This window comes from Daphnia magna, linkage group LG4, assembly GCF_020631705.1.
Source record: "Daphnia magna isolate NIES linkage group LG4, ASM2063170v1.1, whole genome shotgun sequence".
Taxonomy (NCBI): Eukaryota; Metazoa; Arthropoda; class Branchiopoda; order Diplostraca; family Daphniidae; genus Daphnia; species Daphnia magna.
Window position 1 is genome coordinate 8,449,249 of NC_059185.1, and position 17,207 is coordinate 8,466,455.

At 45.6% G+C, this 17,207-nt stretch overlaps 1 protein-coding gene across 1 annotated transcript; it reads right to left on the reverse strand.

Annotated features, from left to right (window-relative positions):
• Window positions 1–14,929: 14,929 nt before the first annotated feature.
• On the reverse strand, window positions 14,930–16,426 carry LOC123471373. Its single transcript, XM_045172609.1, has one exon. It carries the CDS (start codon window positions 16,424–16,426, stop codon window positions 14,930–14,932), a length of 1,497 nt encoding a protein of 498 aa, XP_045028544.1.
• Window positions 16,427–17,207: the final 781 nt, after the last annotated feature.

Here is a 17,207-nt window from a genome sequence, read left to right on the forward strand (position 1 = left end):
ATTTTGAACGAAAGAAAACCGCTTGAAAAGCACCTACCCGAGTAATGACCGATCAGCTATTTTTCAGGTAGGTAGGTCGGTGCAGTTTAACGTGTTTCGGGTAATCTCTCTATCCCAGTACACAAAATTAAAATAGCTTCATAGGTAAAAATATTAGGTCTAAATAAACAAATTTTACAGGGGAGTTCGCCCCGGTTGCCCCGATAAAAACCCGACCCAAATTTGTAGTTTGAATTCAGCGCCATTTTTGCAAACGGCGTCGGGGCACACGGGTTAACCTCGATTGTTGCCCCGCCCCGCCCCGGCTGAAGACCCCGATTCAGCCCCGATTGCCTTTTACCGGGGAGGGGCGGGGTGGTTAACCCGATTATGGCTAATCGGGGCCGATCCCTAGCCCTATAGGGCCGAGAGGACTGACATCACCGAGGCAATTTGAGAAGTGGCAACACAGCATCCGACACAGGTCTATTGTCTCGGGGGAATTTGGAGTGGGTAGAGGGTGCTCGTTTCCTAATTTTGCTATCTTTTTGTCTAAATTTGTAACTTTTCCCAAGGCCTCGGGTTAAAAAATTTGAACTTTAACTTTCATCCGTACTATCCGAAGGCTAAAAACCGGGGTTTTTTAAATATTAGAAGGTGAATGGTTTGTTAAATAACATTACCGGTTACGTTACGGTTAAGGTACTGGCGCAACACGCAAAAAAATGTTTTTTATTTTTTAATCGTCGCACCAGTACCTTTCGGTGAAAAGTAAACCGGGTTTTGGTTAACCCGGGACGATCCCTATTCTAGACACACAAGTAAAATCACAACAAATTACTCACGGAAGCCACCCGTGAAAGAATTTTTCTTTCTACTCGTCGATTCTTATGTTGCGTTTTCCAGTCAAGCGATCTGTTTAGTTTGCCAGTTGATCAACTCTCAAACATTCAAATCACCCATTATTTCTGCCTGTCCATCCGTGGGATTTGTCGTCAATCTATCCATCCTTGCTGAGTTGTAGCTTTCCGTCTATCTGGCCGTCAAACCTTTCTATTAGCTTCCATCAGTTAGATGGAATTATCTTTATGTTTGTTTACATACATTTAAGAAGCTCTTCGACCGAACGGTGGTATCTGCTTGCTGACACGCTTATTTTTCTCTACCTCTATATTATCTGTTCACTAACAATCTTTTTTTATTATCTGCAGGCCTGCTTATTCCATTGCCCATCGACATACCATTATTTAGTTTTCACGGTATGCGACTGCGTTGACTGCCAAATAACCCATCCCGAGTGTGAAAAAAATCAAACAAAAACGGGGAAAATTTTGGGGTAAAACAAGATTTCCTAGAATCACTACCAATTTTCTCAGCCGCATTACAGCAGCGACATTGCTGCAGTTCACAGCAAAAACGTAGGAGAAAAGAGGAAATCAAAAGAAATTAGTTTTCAATTCCGACAACAAATTTTTGGAGAAAAGAGTGGACTAAGATACCCGCTTCGTACATTTTCTCCATTTCTTCACCCGAGAATGAAAAAATAAAGGGAAACAGAATTACTGCCGCAAAGTGGCTCTATTCCACCGCCCAGGACAAAGAGGGAGAAGCGAGAAGCTAGATATAGGGGAGACTGGAGTAAGCCGGGACGGTTTTCGTTTTCCACCTACAGTACCCACCCAAATTATTGTGGACTTTTTTGTTTTTCGTCCCTTTTTACATGGGCTCTTATGGCACTACATCCCCCCCTTTTTTTTAACTTTACGGATCCGGCGTAAAAGATACGAAAATAAAAAAAAATCAGCATACTCATCGATGAGTTTGCTATTATTTGATGTGTGGCGCATCTATGAGCGTGTTATATCCTGAACGGTATATGTGCGTTCAGGTGTACAAAATTTCCCCCTTTTCCTAGTTTCGCGCCGCCATTACTTTTGTTAGTGTACCCCCCAAAAACGTCCCTTTTTTCTTTCGTGCATATCTTTGAAACAAAAAGACGCACGAACTTGTAATTTTTTCCCCCGTTACAAGAATAAGCTCAACATTATTCTTGTGTAATCAAATTATTTTTTACCCTACTTTTATTCCCTAAATTTTGTTGTTGTCCGTGTCCATGTCCTACGGATGTATTTTTTTTTGGTTTTGACCGCCCTCAACAGCGCCGTCAGACATTCTAAGGATATCCGAACGGGCTTTCATTTGGCTATAAATATGACATGTATTGGTCTATTGGACATCTATTCTTGAAAAAACATTAGGCTATACCAGGATTCGAACTCGGGTCTCCTGCATGACAGTCGAATATTATTCCACTGTAACAATCTACAGATATATTATGTATCATTTTCGAACAATACAATCGAATTGTTGTAAAACACTTGAGCTTTTTCGATAACAAATCACATACAGGATTTTTAAGAAGTCAAGATGATGTCGAACTTAGGTTAAACCAGAGGTGTATAAATTGAAATTAAACAATTTATGCTAAATATTTTTTGAATTTTAAACTTCAGCATGATTTATTAAGTTTAAAGTAGTTTTTTATTATTTGAAATTATAATCCTATCATAAGTATACTTGCTTTTAATATTATTAGATGCCGAATAATATTTATTTTCTGTGAGTTAATTTTCAATGGCTTGGTTCCCGTAAGCTAAACGGAAAGCTTGTGCAAACAAACTCACGACTTTCATATATTTTATTCATTTTTTGTAATAAATTTTAAAATAAACCATCCGGCAAATAGATAATTACTCCTTTATTTTTAAAATTTTTCATTTTAAATGCTGGACTTCAAATAAAAATACGTTCAAGGGAAAAATTTGAACATGGTTAAGTTTTCCCCCTCTCAAGAAATTTTGACAATTAATAATGAAACTTAGTGATCGGCCCCAATTAGTTCTAATCGAGTAAACCGGCCCGCACCGATAAAGTGCAATCGGGGTTGAAATGAGGTGCCACTTTTTCAACCGGGGCGGTGCGGGGAAAAATGTGAGGTTAACCCGTTGCCCCGAAGCAATAAAAAAAAAATGCCGTTCTTTCGGTTTCAGAGTAAAAATCGGGGCAAGCGGGTAGAACGAGCTATTATCGGGGTTTTTATCGGATAGATCGGGTCAATCGATAATGTTTTTTGCATTGATGAATCGATTGATTGCAATCCAATTGATTGCAAACCCCAATTGAATTCGGGGAGAAGAATTTTCCACCCTGAGCCACGCCTCCTTGGCCCGAAATGAGAAACCCGATTTGCAAAAAAGCGCCCCGATTGGCTCGAGGCCGATCCTTAAATGAAACAATTGAAAATTTTTTTGGCTGTTGGAAGGAGGTCCGTAGAATATAATTTTCGCACATCCATTGCACTTCCAAGGTGACTAGCCGACGGACATCCCTGGAACTACCCATTGAGTACATAGATATCTAACGGATGTTCGGCCATGATTCGGACATCCGACGGCAGAAATGTGCTATATGGGCAACGATTTCCATTCGTGTTTGGGAGCTTCAAATTCAACTGAAGCAATTGTATCAGTTGAGCTTGAGCGCACTAATGACGCTGGACTTTGGGGGACATTAAGTCAAGACGATATAGACTATTGGATAAAAAATGGGCCAGAAAAATGTCAGCACCACGACGATAAGTCTAATTTTGAGGAATCCTTGCAAAAATTTGGTGACCAAAATAGAAAATTTTCGAAAGTCTTTCTTTACCGAGTACTTCAAACGGATCAGAAAAACATAAATCAGTTTAAAATTTTGCGGGATTGGATTCTTTACTCCTCCAACGGGAAAAATATATTTTTTTCCTTGCATCCTTTTTAAATTGCCATCGTCAACAACATTTGGAGATCCTTGTGTGGGATTTAAAGACTGGCAGCATGGTGATTCTTCACTTCGACAGCACGAAGATAGAAAAAGTCATTAAAAAAAACGCAACTACTTTGGCCTTAAGGAGGCATCTTTTTGGAAAAAATTGATCAGCATATAGAGGAAGTGAGAAGCACAGAAGGCTCATACTGGGAATCATAGTTATTGCGTGTTGTTGCTGTCATCAAATTTCTGTGTGAAAGAGGCCTTCCACTTTGTGGAGATAACGAACTAATAGGATCGCCAAAAAACGGCAACTTTCTTGGTATTCTTAAATTGATGAGTTAGTTTGATCCGTTCATTTGAACCATTTAAAAGAATATGGCAACAAAGGAAAGGGCCGATCTTCTTATTTATCTTCGACCATCTACGAAGAGTTAATTACAATTATGCGTGTGAAAGTGCTTTCTCTAATTATTTCTGAAATCTAAGAAGCAAGATTTTTTTCTGTGTCCATTGATTCTACACCAGACTTGACACACGTTGACCAGCTTTCCATGATTATCAAATATGTTTCAGTAACGTCTCACGAAGCTACCGAACGTTTTTTGTCCTTTATTCCTATTGAAAGCCATACTGGTGAATATCTGGCCAACATTATTCTTAAATTTTTCGAGGACCAAAAAATTGACATAAAAAATGCACGAGGGCAATCGTACGATAATGCTGCGAATATTTAAGGAAGGTGCAATGGCGTGCAAGCCAAAATAATTGAAAAAATTCCCTTGCTTTTTACATTCCCTGTACTGCCCATTCACTAAACCTTGCTGGGGTTTGTGCAGCTGAAAGCTGTCTTGAGGCCACTCGCTTTTTCGGAATTGTCCAACAACTTTTTTCTTTTTTTTCTGGATCAACTCATCGTTGGTCAGTGCTAATAAAAAACATTGGCCCAAAAAAGATAGTTGTCAAGCGCCTTTTGGACACTAGATGGTCTGCACGAGCTGATGCTGTCAAAGCTCTTTCGTTTGGCTATACCGAAATTCGAGATGCGCTTGAAGAATTGTTGAAGGATTTACAACAAACACCTGATACAAGGCAACCAAATCTTTATTTGACCACATGCTATTTCGCGAGACTGCCATAATGACAAGACTTTGGAATTCAGTCATGGAGAGATTTTATATAGTAAGCAAAACTTTGCAATCCGAAACTTTGGACTTGCGCAGCGCTGTGTTGATGATGAAATCCTTAACAGATTTCGTAGCTAATCAGCGAGAAAGATTTAATGACTTTGAAAACGAAGCCTTAAAGCTGATTACAAACGGAAAATATAGAGATGCAGATAAAATACCAAGAAGGCGTCGACAACAAGTTAATGATGGTCCAAGCGAAGATGTCGTTCTGTCAGGTCAAACTCGCTTTCGAGTAGATGGATTTCTTCCGATATTGGACTCTTTGTCGCAAGCTCAAATTTCCCGGACAAACGCTTACAGTAAAGTTGCTGGCTTATTCGGATTTCTCAATAATTGTTGGAGATTGGATTTTGATATTTTGATCGAAAAGGCCGCCATTTTGCAAACTCAGTATAGTTCTGACTTAGAGAAATCGTTTCCCGATGAGTTGACACATTTCAGCCTATACATTAAGCAGTACCTTGAGACAGAAAGCCCAGATTTCGAAAAGTCATTTACTGTGAATATGATGTATCAAACTCTATTCACACAGAAAGTGCAGTTAACTTTCCCAAATTTTGAAATTGCCCTTCGCATTTATCTATCTCTAATGGTAAGTGTAGCTTCGGGGGAGAGATCTTTTTCGAAGCTTAATGTGATAAAAAACGAAAAAAGGACAACTATGGGCCAAAAAAGACTAAACTTTCTCTCTCTTATGTCAATTGAAAACGAATTTATGAAATGTCTCTCTTTCGACGATGTCGTAGAGCAGTTTGTGAAAGAAAAAATTCGAAAAGTGCAAGTTTAAAACAAGCGTTGCGTATCAAAGACTTTGATACGCAACACTTGTTGCGCGATTCAATGGTACGTCATTTTTTTACTTAAGTCACGACTTAAGTCATTTTTCCGCAAAAAATGACGTGTTGGTGACTTTTGACGTTAACCTGAAAAAATCCCCGACTTTGATGTTGACGTTTGACGTTTCGGGATTGAAAAAAACCCTAATTTTCCATCAAAGTCACTAGTTTGGTACCTCCGCTGTGTACTGTTGGTTAACGATTACGCTCACCATACGAGAGATCCCGAGTTCGAATCTCGGTGAAAGTGAGTATGAAGTCAGGAACAATTCACGTTGGTCTCTATATACGGAAGGTGAGCCTCAATGTAAAAGTCGTGACCTCCCACCCCCTTCTTTTATATAGTCCGCGTACTCTTCCCAAAAATAAAACCGAAGCCGTGTAACTCTTGTTGGTGGACAAGAGTGTATAGTGTATAGTGTATAGTGTATTACTTGAGATCTTAATATTGCTTAAAATGTCTTTCAAATAGTATCGGACAACTTCCGATCTAATTAAATAAATGCAAAATGGAAATTTGACGTTTTTATGACTTAAGTCATGACTTTTGACGTAGGGAAATTGTTTGATGACGTTTGACGTTTTGACGTTGACTTTTTACGGAGGAAACTTCCGTGACGTATGACTTTGACATTTTTTTTTAACGTCAATTTTTTTGGTTGACGTACCATTCACTGTTCGATGGAGAGTGGACTGTATTCTTCTTCTCTTAGTTCTGTCGAACTCATGCGAATAAGCTTACATACATGAAATCACCAATCCTGCAAAGCATTACTATATAAATCAAGGGACATTCTAAGCATGAACAAAATAAATAATACCTGGATTGAGCTCGGCTCACCAGTCTTAGGTGTAAAATGCAGGAGGTTTGACAATAGGTCAAATGTCAGTGGGTTAAAACAGAAGTACAATCAGTTCTAGTCATATGTCTCTCTCTAGTCACCTTGCTCTAGTCATAAATAAAAACCTATGAATTAACACAAACATCTACATAGATATTGTCGCGGTTATTGAGGCCCCATGGACTAGTTGTCACGTCCGGCGCTTCTGTATCGGCTATTAACCGCAACTCTACCCGATATGTTCGGCAGTCTTGTCAGCAGATATTTTTCCCGGTAGCTGCTGTCTACGTTAGTGCATAAATACTTGTGTGTGTCCCTTGCTGCGGCCCCCAGTCTAGTTGTAACTGTGTGTTAGTACTGTGTGTGTGTGAGCGCATCGGCAGTGAATACAATCTTAATCGCTACTTGAGTCTCAGCATTATTCCTCCGTGCTACATGGTGGAGATGCAGAACTTGTGGTAAGTCTTTGCGCTGTTTCATTCTATTGTGCTCTAGTTGTGCGGAGGCTGAGGCTGTTAGGGGCTTCCGAGAGTCGTCGACCCAACTGGCCTACGCGCCTTAAATTGTTGGGGTATGAAGCCACAGCACCGGCCGTGTGACGGGCGATTAGGGTGCGATAGCGCGGGGACGGCCATAAGAATTTCTGGGGAGGTAGGTGGGACCTAGTGGTGATTAAGGGGGCGTAGAGGCGGACAGTGGTGCGCTGCAAGGCGGTAGATCACCGCCGGCAACGATTGAAAAATCGGGAGTTAGGACAAAGAGGGGTTCGTCGGGAAGCGACAGGTGGTCGTGGGTGACGATCTAGGGATCGTGGGTAGACGGAGTGTCATCCGTCAGGCAACGACGGTCGGTCGTTGGTGGGTTAGGGGGGCAATTCCCTGCTTCCTCGGTGGTAGATCACCGCCGGTAACGATTGAAAAATCGGGAGTTAGGACGAAGAGGGGTTCTTTGGGAAGCGGCAGGTGGTCGTAAGTGACGATCTAGGGATCGTGAGTAGACGGAGTGTCATCCGTCAGGCAACGACGGTCGGTCGTTGGTGGGGGAGTAGGAGTTTCGTGCAGAAGGCGGTAGATGAGTGGGGGTACTGGAAGAGGCAGGGGAAGACAGCGCCCTCGAGACGAATTTGGGCGATTTATGCCAAGGAGTGATCAGGAAATCGTAGGCAGTGCCAGCGAAACCCTCAGTCGTTTGGACGACGTTGTAGGGAAGCCGGGAGGATTAGCCGAGAGAAAAGACCGTTCAGGGGTTACAGCAAGGGAAAGTAATTTGGGACAACACCAGGCTAGTATTAGCGAGGAAGAAACTGTAGCGTCGGCTGACGGCGAGGACAGCTCCGATTCGGAAAGCATTGAAGGTGGGTTAGAGTGGGATTTTGAGGCTTTTCGGCGCAGATCCTCGGTGGTAAGCGCTCGATTGCTACGCATCAGGGCCGCCAGAAATTCTGTTGTAGCCGGGGTAGTCGCACCCCTTAATCCCGTAGGGATGGCAGCCCAGATTAAATTCCAGACTCCCCCCACATTCACCGGGCGGGATGGGGAAGACGTAGTAAGTTGGATCCATCGCTACGAGAAGGTGGGGAGATACAACCGGTGGGGCGAAAACGAGCTCAGGGACCACATCGAGATGTCGTTAGAAGGGGCTGCGGGTAAATGGTATGCATGCATGGAGGCATCAGGTAACCTTTCCGCTGCGTGGTCAGACGCACAAGGGCCCCCGGTAGTCGCAGGAGTAAAATCAGCGCTGTTGACACAGTTTACGCCCGTAAACTATGTGCAACATAACGAGGTTAAACTGCGCAGGAGGAAGCAGGGAATTGAAGAATCGACTCTAGAATACTACTACGACGTGCTCGATCTATGCCGTAGGGTAGATCCGCATATGGCTGAGGCCACGAAGCTAGCACACCTCTGGCAGGGTTTGCGTCCTAGTGTCCTAGAAAAACTATGGAGTTTAAAGCCCACCAACTGCAATGAATTTTTCCAAGAAGTAAAATGCTTCCAGGAGATGACTGATCGAGTGATGCAAGACGAGTGGGCGATGGGAGTTATGGGAAGGGAAGAAAGAACCCAGCATAGCCCAGCGGGGCAGCAAGATGCGTGTGTAGCTACAAGGTTGGAGAAAATCGAGAAGATGTTTGAAGAATTAATGCAGAAAGGCGATAATTTCAACCAAGGAAGAAACAATAATAGAGGGAGAGATCCAAATGCCACGCCAAATTGGACACCCGTTGGTAAGCCCATTTGTTTCAGGTGCAGGCAGCCGGGGTACCTAAAACAAAATTGCCAGATTCCCATGGAAAATCGGCAAGGAAACGGGAATGGGGGGAACCACCGGGCTATGAGAGATACTCAAAGGACTAACCCCACGTTCCTCGGCGTCCTAAGGGAAGAGAGCGGATTAAGTTTTCCATTGCTTCACAGTGACGTAACGAAACTTGTCGTTCAGGATGTTATGTGTAATGGGAGAAAGATACCCGCTGTCATTGACACGGGGGCAGCAGTGTCCGTTTGTTCACCCGGGTTGGCCACGTTATTACGCCTTGAGATAAAACCCTGGCTAGCGAACAGGCTCGTGTCAATTAATGGCCAAGAAATACGTCCCGGAGGAGCAGTAGAGTTGGAAATATCGGATGGCGAGTCAAAAGTAGTCGGCGGAGTTCTGGTGTTAGAAATGGAGGGAATCGACCTCTTGCTCGGTAAAAACTTCCTGGAGAGATTTGGAACGAGAATGAAAATAGGGGCTCTGCCTGAATTCATCATTGGAGACATTCCAATGGGGATGATAGCAGAGAAAGAGATTGAAACACCCGAGCTGGAGCTGTTGTCCCGAGTAGGACGCAGGAGACCCGCACGTTCATCGGTGGTTGTCGAAATAGAGTTGACATCAGGAATCCCGGGGAAGAACGGGGAAATGATAGAGCCCTCGACTAGCGTACTGTAGCGGAAGGGCGTCTCAACGGGGCGACTGTTGGTAGCGGATTGCGAGACGTTCAATCAAGTGCTGGTAACCAATTTCTCAGATCGAAACCAGTGGGTACCGAGAAACATGGTCCTGGGGACGCTAGAAGAGAGCACCTTAGCTGAAGAGGTGGTGAAAAACTGGAAGAAACTCAGCAAGTGGTGGCCCAATGGTTACGTAGAGTGCAAGAAAAACAAAAGGACGCTTATGATGCAGGACGAAGAGTTGCAACAGATTTCAAGTTTGGGGATGAAGTCATGTTGTATGAACCTTTTCGCAAAATAGGGCGGTCTGAAAAGTTACTACATCGATGGCGAGGACCCTACGGGGTTGCCCGTGAAACGTCGTCGTTAAATTACGAGGTAAAGTTGCCACGGGCGCGGAAATCAGAAATTGTTCACGTGGTCAGCATGACAAAATTTGCTAGAGGTTCGCCAGAGGTGACGGGTAGGCCTAACGAAGAAAACTTCCTAGGGGATACTTTACCAGTAACGCCGCCACTGGAGGGGAGTCAACGGCCAGTAACAACTGAACCCCGACGTGGAAAAGAGCTAATCAGCGAGCTGCGTCAGCAAAGAGAGGAGAAAGGGGAAAGAACTGCACGGCTAGAAGCAATCCAGGAGGAGCCAGAGGAGGAGGAGGGTGTCGATCCCGAAATATCCCGCCCGGAACCCCAAGCACCTGAGCAAAGTAAGGGAGGGGAGAGGAGATCGGAGAGAAGTCGAAAACAACCCAAGCGCTATGGCAACCTAATAACCTTCAGCCCCTTTATGCTACTCTTGACGCTACTATGTGGGGCAATGCCGTGTGGGGCATCTCCTCGGGAGAGATTCGTAATGAGTGGGGTAGTTTTTCAAAATCTTGGGGAAGTCAACTTCAGCGATTCGGAATGGGTAGTCGTGACTGAGGTGTCTTTTCGACAAGTTGAGGCTACCCTGGGTCATCTTGGACAATGGCTGGTGGAGAAACTAACACAGCACGAAGGTGGACCGCTAAACGAGGATTTTAAGATCGGTAATCGAATCAAAGAACAATTAACGGAACGCGCGACAGGCTGCCTAGAGGAACTAGGGGTAGTCAAGAGTAGATTCAATCACCTGAAGGAAGCAATATCCGGGAAACAGCAGAGGGCCAAGAGAGGATTAATTGATGCCGGTGGGAGTGCCCTGAAATGGCTTTTCGGTGTAGCGACGGATCGAGAACTGGAGGAGCTCAGTAAACATCTCGACTCTCTGTCAAAAGAGACATCCGGTATTGTGAGCACTCTGGCTGAGCAAGCGACCCTTGTCAATGAAAGCTTGTGGTAACTACATGAGCACACTGTAGTCTTGGGTCAATTGGAGCGAGCCCATCAGACGCTGGAAAAGGAATTAAATAGAGCCAAAATAAATTTCGTAAACGCAATGAATGTACTGGAACGACAATCAATAGTCACGGCAAGAGTGGATGAGGCTTTTCGAGCGGCACACCGGTTATTGGAATGGACCAAAATGAGAGTAGACGACATAAGCATTGGGTTAGCTCTACTGGCGTCTGGCCGATTGGCTCCCGAGATGTTTCTTCCCGCACAATTAAGAACGGTTCTGTCAGAAATCCGTTCCTCTCTAGCCTCAGGGTGGGCCTTAACTCCCGCACTTCAAAGAGGAGATCTTTGGCGGGCTTATCAGGAGGCTAGTGTTGTGACAGCATCCACAGAGAATGGTCTCAAGTTATTCATTCATTTCCCTATAGTAGAATTTGAAAAGACTTTTGAGTTATATGAAATTTTTGTGTTACCCGTGTATGACGCAGAAGGTGGGGTAGGACTTCGTCATTCTTCTTTACCCCAATTTTTGGCAGTAGCAGGAGATCAACAAACGTTCATCGAATTAACCGAGGAAGAGGTAAGATCCTGCAAATATAACTCGGGTTCGGTATGCCCCCTCGCAAGGGCCATCGAGCGGAAAAATGCAAAGAAAACGTGTTCCATGGCGTTGTTTTTACAAGATACAGAAAAGCAAAAACTTGAGTGTGAGCAAGTGTTTGTGAAATGGAAAGGACCCGAAGCTTTGTATCTTGGACAGCGTCAATGGGCGTTGTCAATAGGGAGGACCCAAACGTTGGTAATCACGTGCCCGGCGCGAGCTGGAAGTCGGAAACAGTATAAACGAGAGTTGGCGACCGTCGAAATTGTGGAAATTTCAAAAGGGTGTTCGGGCAGAAAGATGACTGGATCCTTCAGGCAAGCTATCAGAGGGAGTCATCCACTTCCTGGGAGGATTCCCCGCCATCCCAACTGAAGGGCATCAACTGGACACTCCCAACAGGATCGATAGACAAGCCCAAAAAATCGACGTCGACGTCACTACAGGCTATGATCGCCTCGACCCTTGGAAAAAACAAGGCAGCCAGAACAATGGCCGACATAGTTGGGAAATCTATACGTCAGCTGAAAGAAGAGGATGAAACCCGAATACGTCTACAGTCAACCCCGCCGTCTTACCCATACGAGTTGTTGATGGGTACGATACTCACGGTTATGGCAAATCTCACTTTGTGGTTTCTATTTTACTGGGAAAAGCAACAACATGACCGGGGAAGAATCGAGGTGAGAAAGCGACTCGAGGTGTTGGAGACAACAGGCAGCGTGGAAGGTGCAGGTGACAGAGACCAGGCTGCACAACGGAGCACTCAACTGGCTAAGTTGGAGGTTCGAATAATAGAACATGAGCAGCACTGTTTGGAGACGCTTCGAAGTCTGGAGCAGTTAACTAAATAGAAGCGGCACATCCGCCTACTGATGTTATTCCATGTTCTGATGACTGTTTTATTTTTTCTTGATGCTTCGCATAGTGTTGACCTTGTAATGGGTAGATCAGATCAAATGACTTCCATAGTTTAGTCAAAAGAGGCTATAGCACTCTTACAGTATCTGAATAAAAGTAAAGAAAGCTTTGAACCGTAGGCCTTAGTGGGAAACAGTAGTAAAGCGAATTGTAGAAATTTTAGCTAAAGGGAGAAGTCTCGAAATTTAGATTCGTTTTTCTGGTTAAAAATAAATAATAGCGGTCGGGACGACTCGCTATCTAGGGAGGGAGATGTCGCGGTTATTGAGGCCCCATGGACTAGTTGTCACGTCCGGCGCTTCTGTATCGGCTATTGACCGCAACTCTACCCGAGATGTCCGGCAGTCTTGTCAGCAGATATTTCTCCCGGTAGCTGCTGTCTACGTTAGTGCATAAATACTTGTGTGTGTCCCTTGCTGCGGCCCCCAGTCTAGTTGTAACTGTGTGTTAGTACTGTGTGTGTGTGAGCGCATCGGCAGTGAATACAATCTTAATCGCTACTTGAGTCTCAGCATTATTTCTCCGTGCTACAATATATATAGTATATACATATAAACACCGAAAGTAGTACCTTCTAGTCAAATGGTTGAAATGCAAGAGACAGAAACGTCTAACGAATGAATTTACAAGACTACATACTAGATAGGCTAAACAGTTTCCTTTTCGGACAGCGCCTCTAACGGATTTATATTTCCTTTAAATTTCACTGCTCCATACTCCCCCGAACTCGACATTGGTGTTTCTTCCGGGTCGAGCGAGCAAGCTTCCAGGAGAGCTAGTTGATTCGTTCCTCTGCGTAGTGTTCCAGTAGAAAACTGCACGTCCACTGCACGTACCAGTCCGTCGGCTCCGGGGTAAACATTTGATATTTTCCCGGTGCGCCATCGTCCGCGCGGGGCATCCTTCCAATCGTCTAGGACAAAATCACCGATTGCCAGATTCCGGGCCAGGCTCTGCCATTTCTTTCTTCCTACCATGGATCGCAGGAAGGCGCCATGCCAAAGGTCCCAAAAGAGGTTTGTGACACGTTGAACGTATCGGTAATGTTCCCGTGGCAACGAGTGACTAAAATTTCCAGCTGGGAGGTCTGCTACTGGTGCACGATTTAAGAAATCGTTGGGTGTAAGAGGCCGGAAGTCATCAGGGTCTGCGCTCACGTAAGTGAGTGGGCGTGCATTGAGAAGTCCTGATACTTCGAACAGGATAGTACGTAGAATTTCGTCGCTTGGTTTTCGTGACCCGAGCTTTTCTTGGTCCAGTGCAGCGTAAAGGGCGTTCTTAACTGAACGGACCAGGACTCATGGGACCCGCCAAAATGAGGTGTCTGGGCCGGTTGAAACGTCCAGTTGATTCCGAGGCCTTTTAACTCTGCTGTGAGTCCGTCATTGACCTTTAAGCGCTCCAATTCCTCCCGCAGGATCCTTTCGGCGCCCACTAGGTTGGTACCGTTGTCTGAAAACATGTGGGCTGGTTTTCTGTATATTGATGCAAAGCGGCGTAAAACTAACAGGAAATCATCCGACGATAATGAGACGGTGACATCTACATAAAGTGCCCGTGTAACTAGGCAGGTAAAAAGAGCTTCCCATCTCTTCGCTGTCCCGCGACCGTGAACGACGTCAATCGGACCAAAGTAGTCGACGGATGTATACGTGAACGGTGGTTCTCGAGCTCCTAAGCGAGCCTTGTGGACGTCAGCCATCATTTGTAGGGCCGCCTTTGGTCGAAACCGCCGACAAGGAATACACTCGTTTCGTACGCGTTTTACTGCTTCGCGGCCCGCTGTAATCCAGAAGTACTGCCGGACATGGGATAAAACAAAATCGGTTCCCACATGATGCATCTCCTCGTGAAACGCGCGGATGATTGAACGTGCCAATGGATGTGGTCCGGGTAAAATAGGAGGGTGTAGTACGTCGTAAGGTAATTTTGCCCTTCCTAACCTTCCGCCGGGCCGTAACATTTTGTCATCTCCCAGAAAGGGGGTTAGGGCCATAAGTCGGGAGGTTGGGCGGATGGGCTTCTTGCCCCGGAGCCGTTTCAATTCTTCTGGATATGCTTCTTCTTGACAGAGTCGAATCAATGATCTATACTTTTCTTCTAACCCTATGAGCGCTGGAATTTCCTTTGCTGTGATCACTATCGTACTCCAATCGGTGGCCAGTGTCGGGTGTGACTCGACCAGATGGAGATGAATGCTCCGTATTTCTTGTTTTTCGACCAACTATGGCAAATTCTTTGGCCAGTCTGCTGGGTCTGCATAGAAGAATGGTGGCCCATCCAACCAATAAAGGGGAATCGCTTCTGCTTCCAGCTGCGACCGTGTGGCTGCATCGGCTGGGTTAAGTCTTCCTGGCACAAAACGCCACTCGTGAGCAGCCGTCAAAGTCTGAATTTCACCAATACGATGACTCACGTACACTTGATATTTCGCGGAAACGGCCCGCACCCAGTTGTGGACAGTGCTGCCATCTGTCCAAAACTTTTGAATGTTAACCTTTCCTTGTCATAGATTCACCAACGAAGCGGGCTAACCGAGCGCCTAGTAGCGCGGCTGTTAACTCTAGTTTACACACAGAAACTGTCTTCAATGGGGCGAGTTTTGTTGCTGCTTTGACGTGGTGTACGATGACACTGCCGTCTTGGTAACTATGCCGGATATAACACACTGCCGCACAGGCCTCCTCTGATGCGTCAGCGAACGTATGTAATTCTGACTGGACGATGTTTTGTTCGTTTGGAAAAAGTCCTCGTGGGAATTCTACATCTCGCAGCTGCTGCACCGTGTTGAAATATTGGGTCCACCATTGGCTATCATTCTCGTCGACAGTTTCGTTCCAACCGAGCCCTCGTACGCCCAACTCCCGAAGACGAATTTTTCCTTTGACAGTCATAGGGGCTGCGGTACCTTGTGGGTCGAATTGCCCAGCCACCATAGAGGCTAGGCCTATCCGTGTAAACGTAACTTCCTTTTCCTTGACACGGAAGCCAAGCATATCGGTTGTAGGACGCCATGTGATTCCCAGGACGGTCTCCACGTCGTCTGAGCCTAGGTCTCGTGTTGCCAGGGCATTGCTTCCGTTCTCGTCTTCTGACGGTTGTAAAGCTGTTAATACTGCAGGATCATTCGAGGCCCAGCTGCCGAGATGGAAATCCCCATTCGCCAATACAGTGGTAACGGCCTTGGTTACAGAGATGGCTTCCTCTTGACTTCGGGCGGAACCAAGATAATCGTCCACATAAAGATTATTACGTAGTGCCTCTGATGCTGCTTTCATTGCCGGACCTGCATCGTCAGCCGCCCGCCACATCGTACGAATAGCAACAAAGGGGGAGCAAGACACTCCAAAGGTAACCCTCATCATTTCGCACGTTGAAACTGAACCGTCTTCTTCTGGCCACAGGAATCTGTGATACCGGCGGTTTTCCTTCTTCAATCGAATACGGCTGAACATGGCCCTTATGTCAGCTGACCACGCCACGGCCCCCTCCCTGAATCTTATGATCACGGCAGCTAGAGGGTTCTGTACTGGTGGACCGCTGACAATGTAGTCATTCAAGCAACGACCTCTGTATCTCGCCGCTGCATCGTAGACCAAGCGTAGTTCTGGCCGACCAGGTATCTTCGGTACTCCAAAATGGGGCAGATAGTAACCCGATTGACTAGCCGTCTCTTCAGGGGAAAGTCGGCAGGCATAACCCTCATCAAAATTCTTCTGCATTGCTTTCCGGTAATAGTGCTCATAACGCTGTTCTGGTGCGGTTTTCCGAAACTTGTTGATGAGGCACTGAAGACGGGATTCAGCTAAGCTCCGATTGTCTGGCAGCACTGGGCGAACTCCGTCCTTCCATAGAATAGGTGCCTCATATCCGATGTCTAATCTCGTCGTGGCTCGATCCAGAAACTTCGATGCCGCCTTGTTTTCTGGTGAGATGCAGTCAATCTGATATTTGGTTCCAAACGTCTCGGTGTCACAAAAGCGACGCATCTGATCAAGTAGTTGAAAACCGATGTCTGTAGAGGCGAGGGCCTGGTGAACACGCACGTTTACTGCAGTTCCGTCTACTACTCCTTTTAGTATCCAACCAAGTCTCGTTTTCTCTGCTGTAGGCTCGTTGTTGTTCCCGATTCTGGACTCGGTTGCCGTGGTGAAAGCTGCAAGATTTAGTCCGATTAGCACATCTATTCTTCCGCCGGCAGGGAGAAGTTCTGTAATCCTTCCAGATGACGCCAACGTTTACGTAGATCCTCCCATCTGAAGAATGGTACTGGTCGCGTGATGGATGGTAGTGTAGAGCCTTCGAGGGTCACCAACTCACCAAAGGCCGTTCTAATTTGCATCTCCAAATGCTCAGAATTGTGAAAGCTTGAAATTGTGTCAGCTACGCCATCGATATGAAAAGTCTGTCTTCGTCCTCTGAGCTTCAGAGAGCGGACAATTCCCTCTCGGAAAAGCGTGGCGTTGCTCCCCGGATCCAAAATTACTGTTATCGGAATTAACTCGCCGTCCTGGTTTAGTGCTTCTAACTGGATCACGCCAAATGCGATCCGCTCGGAACTAATATCTATCGCGTGGCAGGTTCTCACGATTCGAGTGTTAACATCATTGTGTAGCAGCTGGTGATGAAGTAATTTGCATCCACCAATGCCACAACTCTTCTTTTCTCTGCAATCACGGGCCGTGTGTCGTACACCAAAACAACAGAAGCACAATCCCCGGCGGATCACGAAGGTGGTCCGTTCGCCGTCCGTTAACGCCTTGAAGAATG

What these genes read in the sequence shown, in the direction of transcription:
- LOC123471373 (XM_045172609.1), bottom strand. Translation starts at nt 16,426, where the DNA reads ATGCGTCGCTTTTGTGACACCGAGACGTTTGGAACCAAATATCAGATT.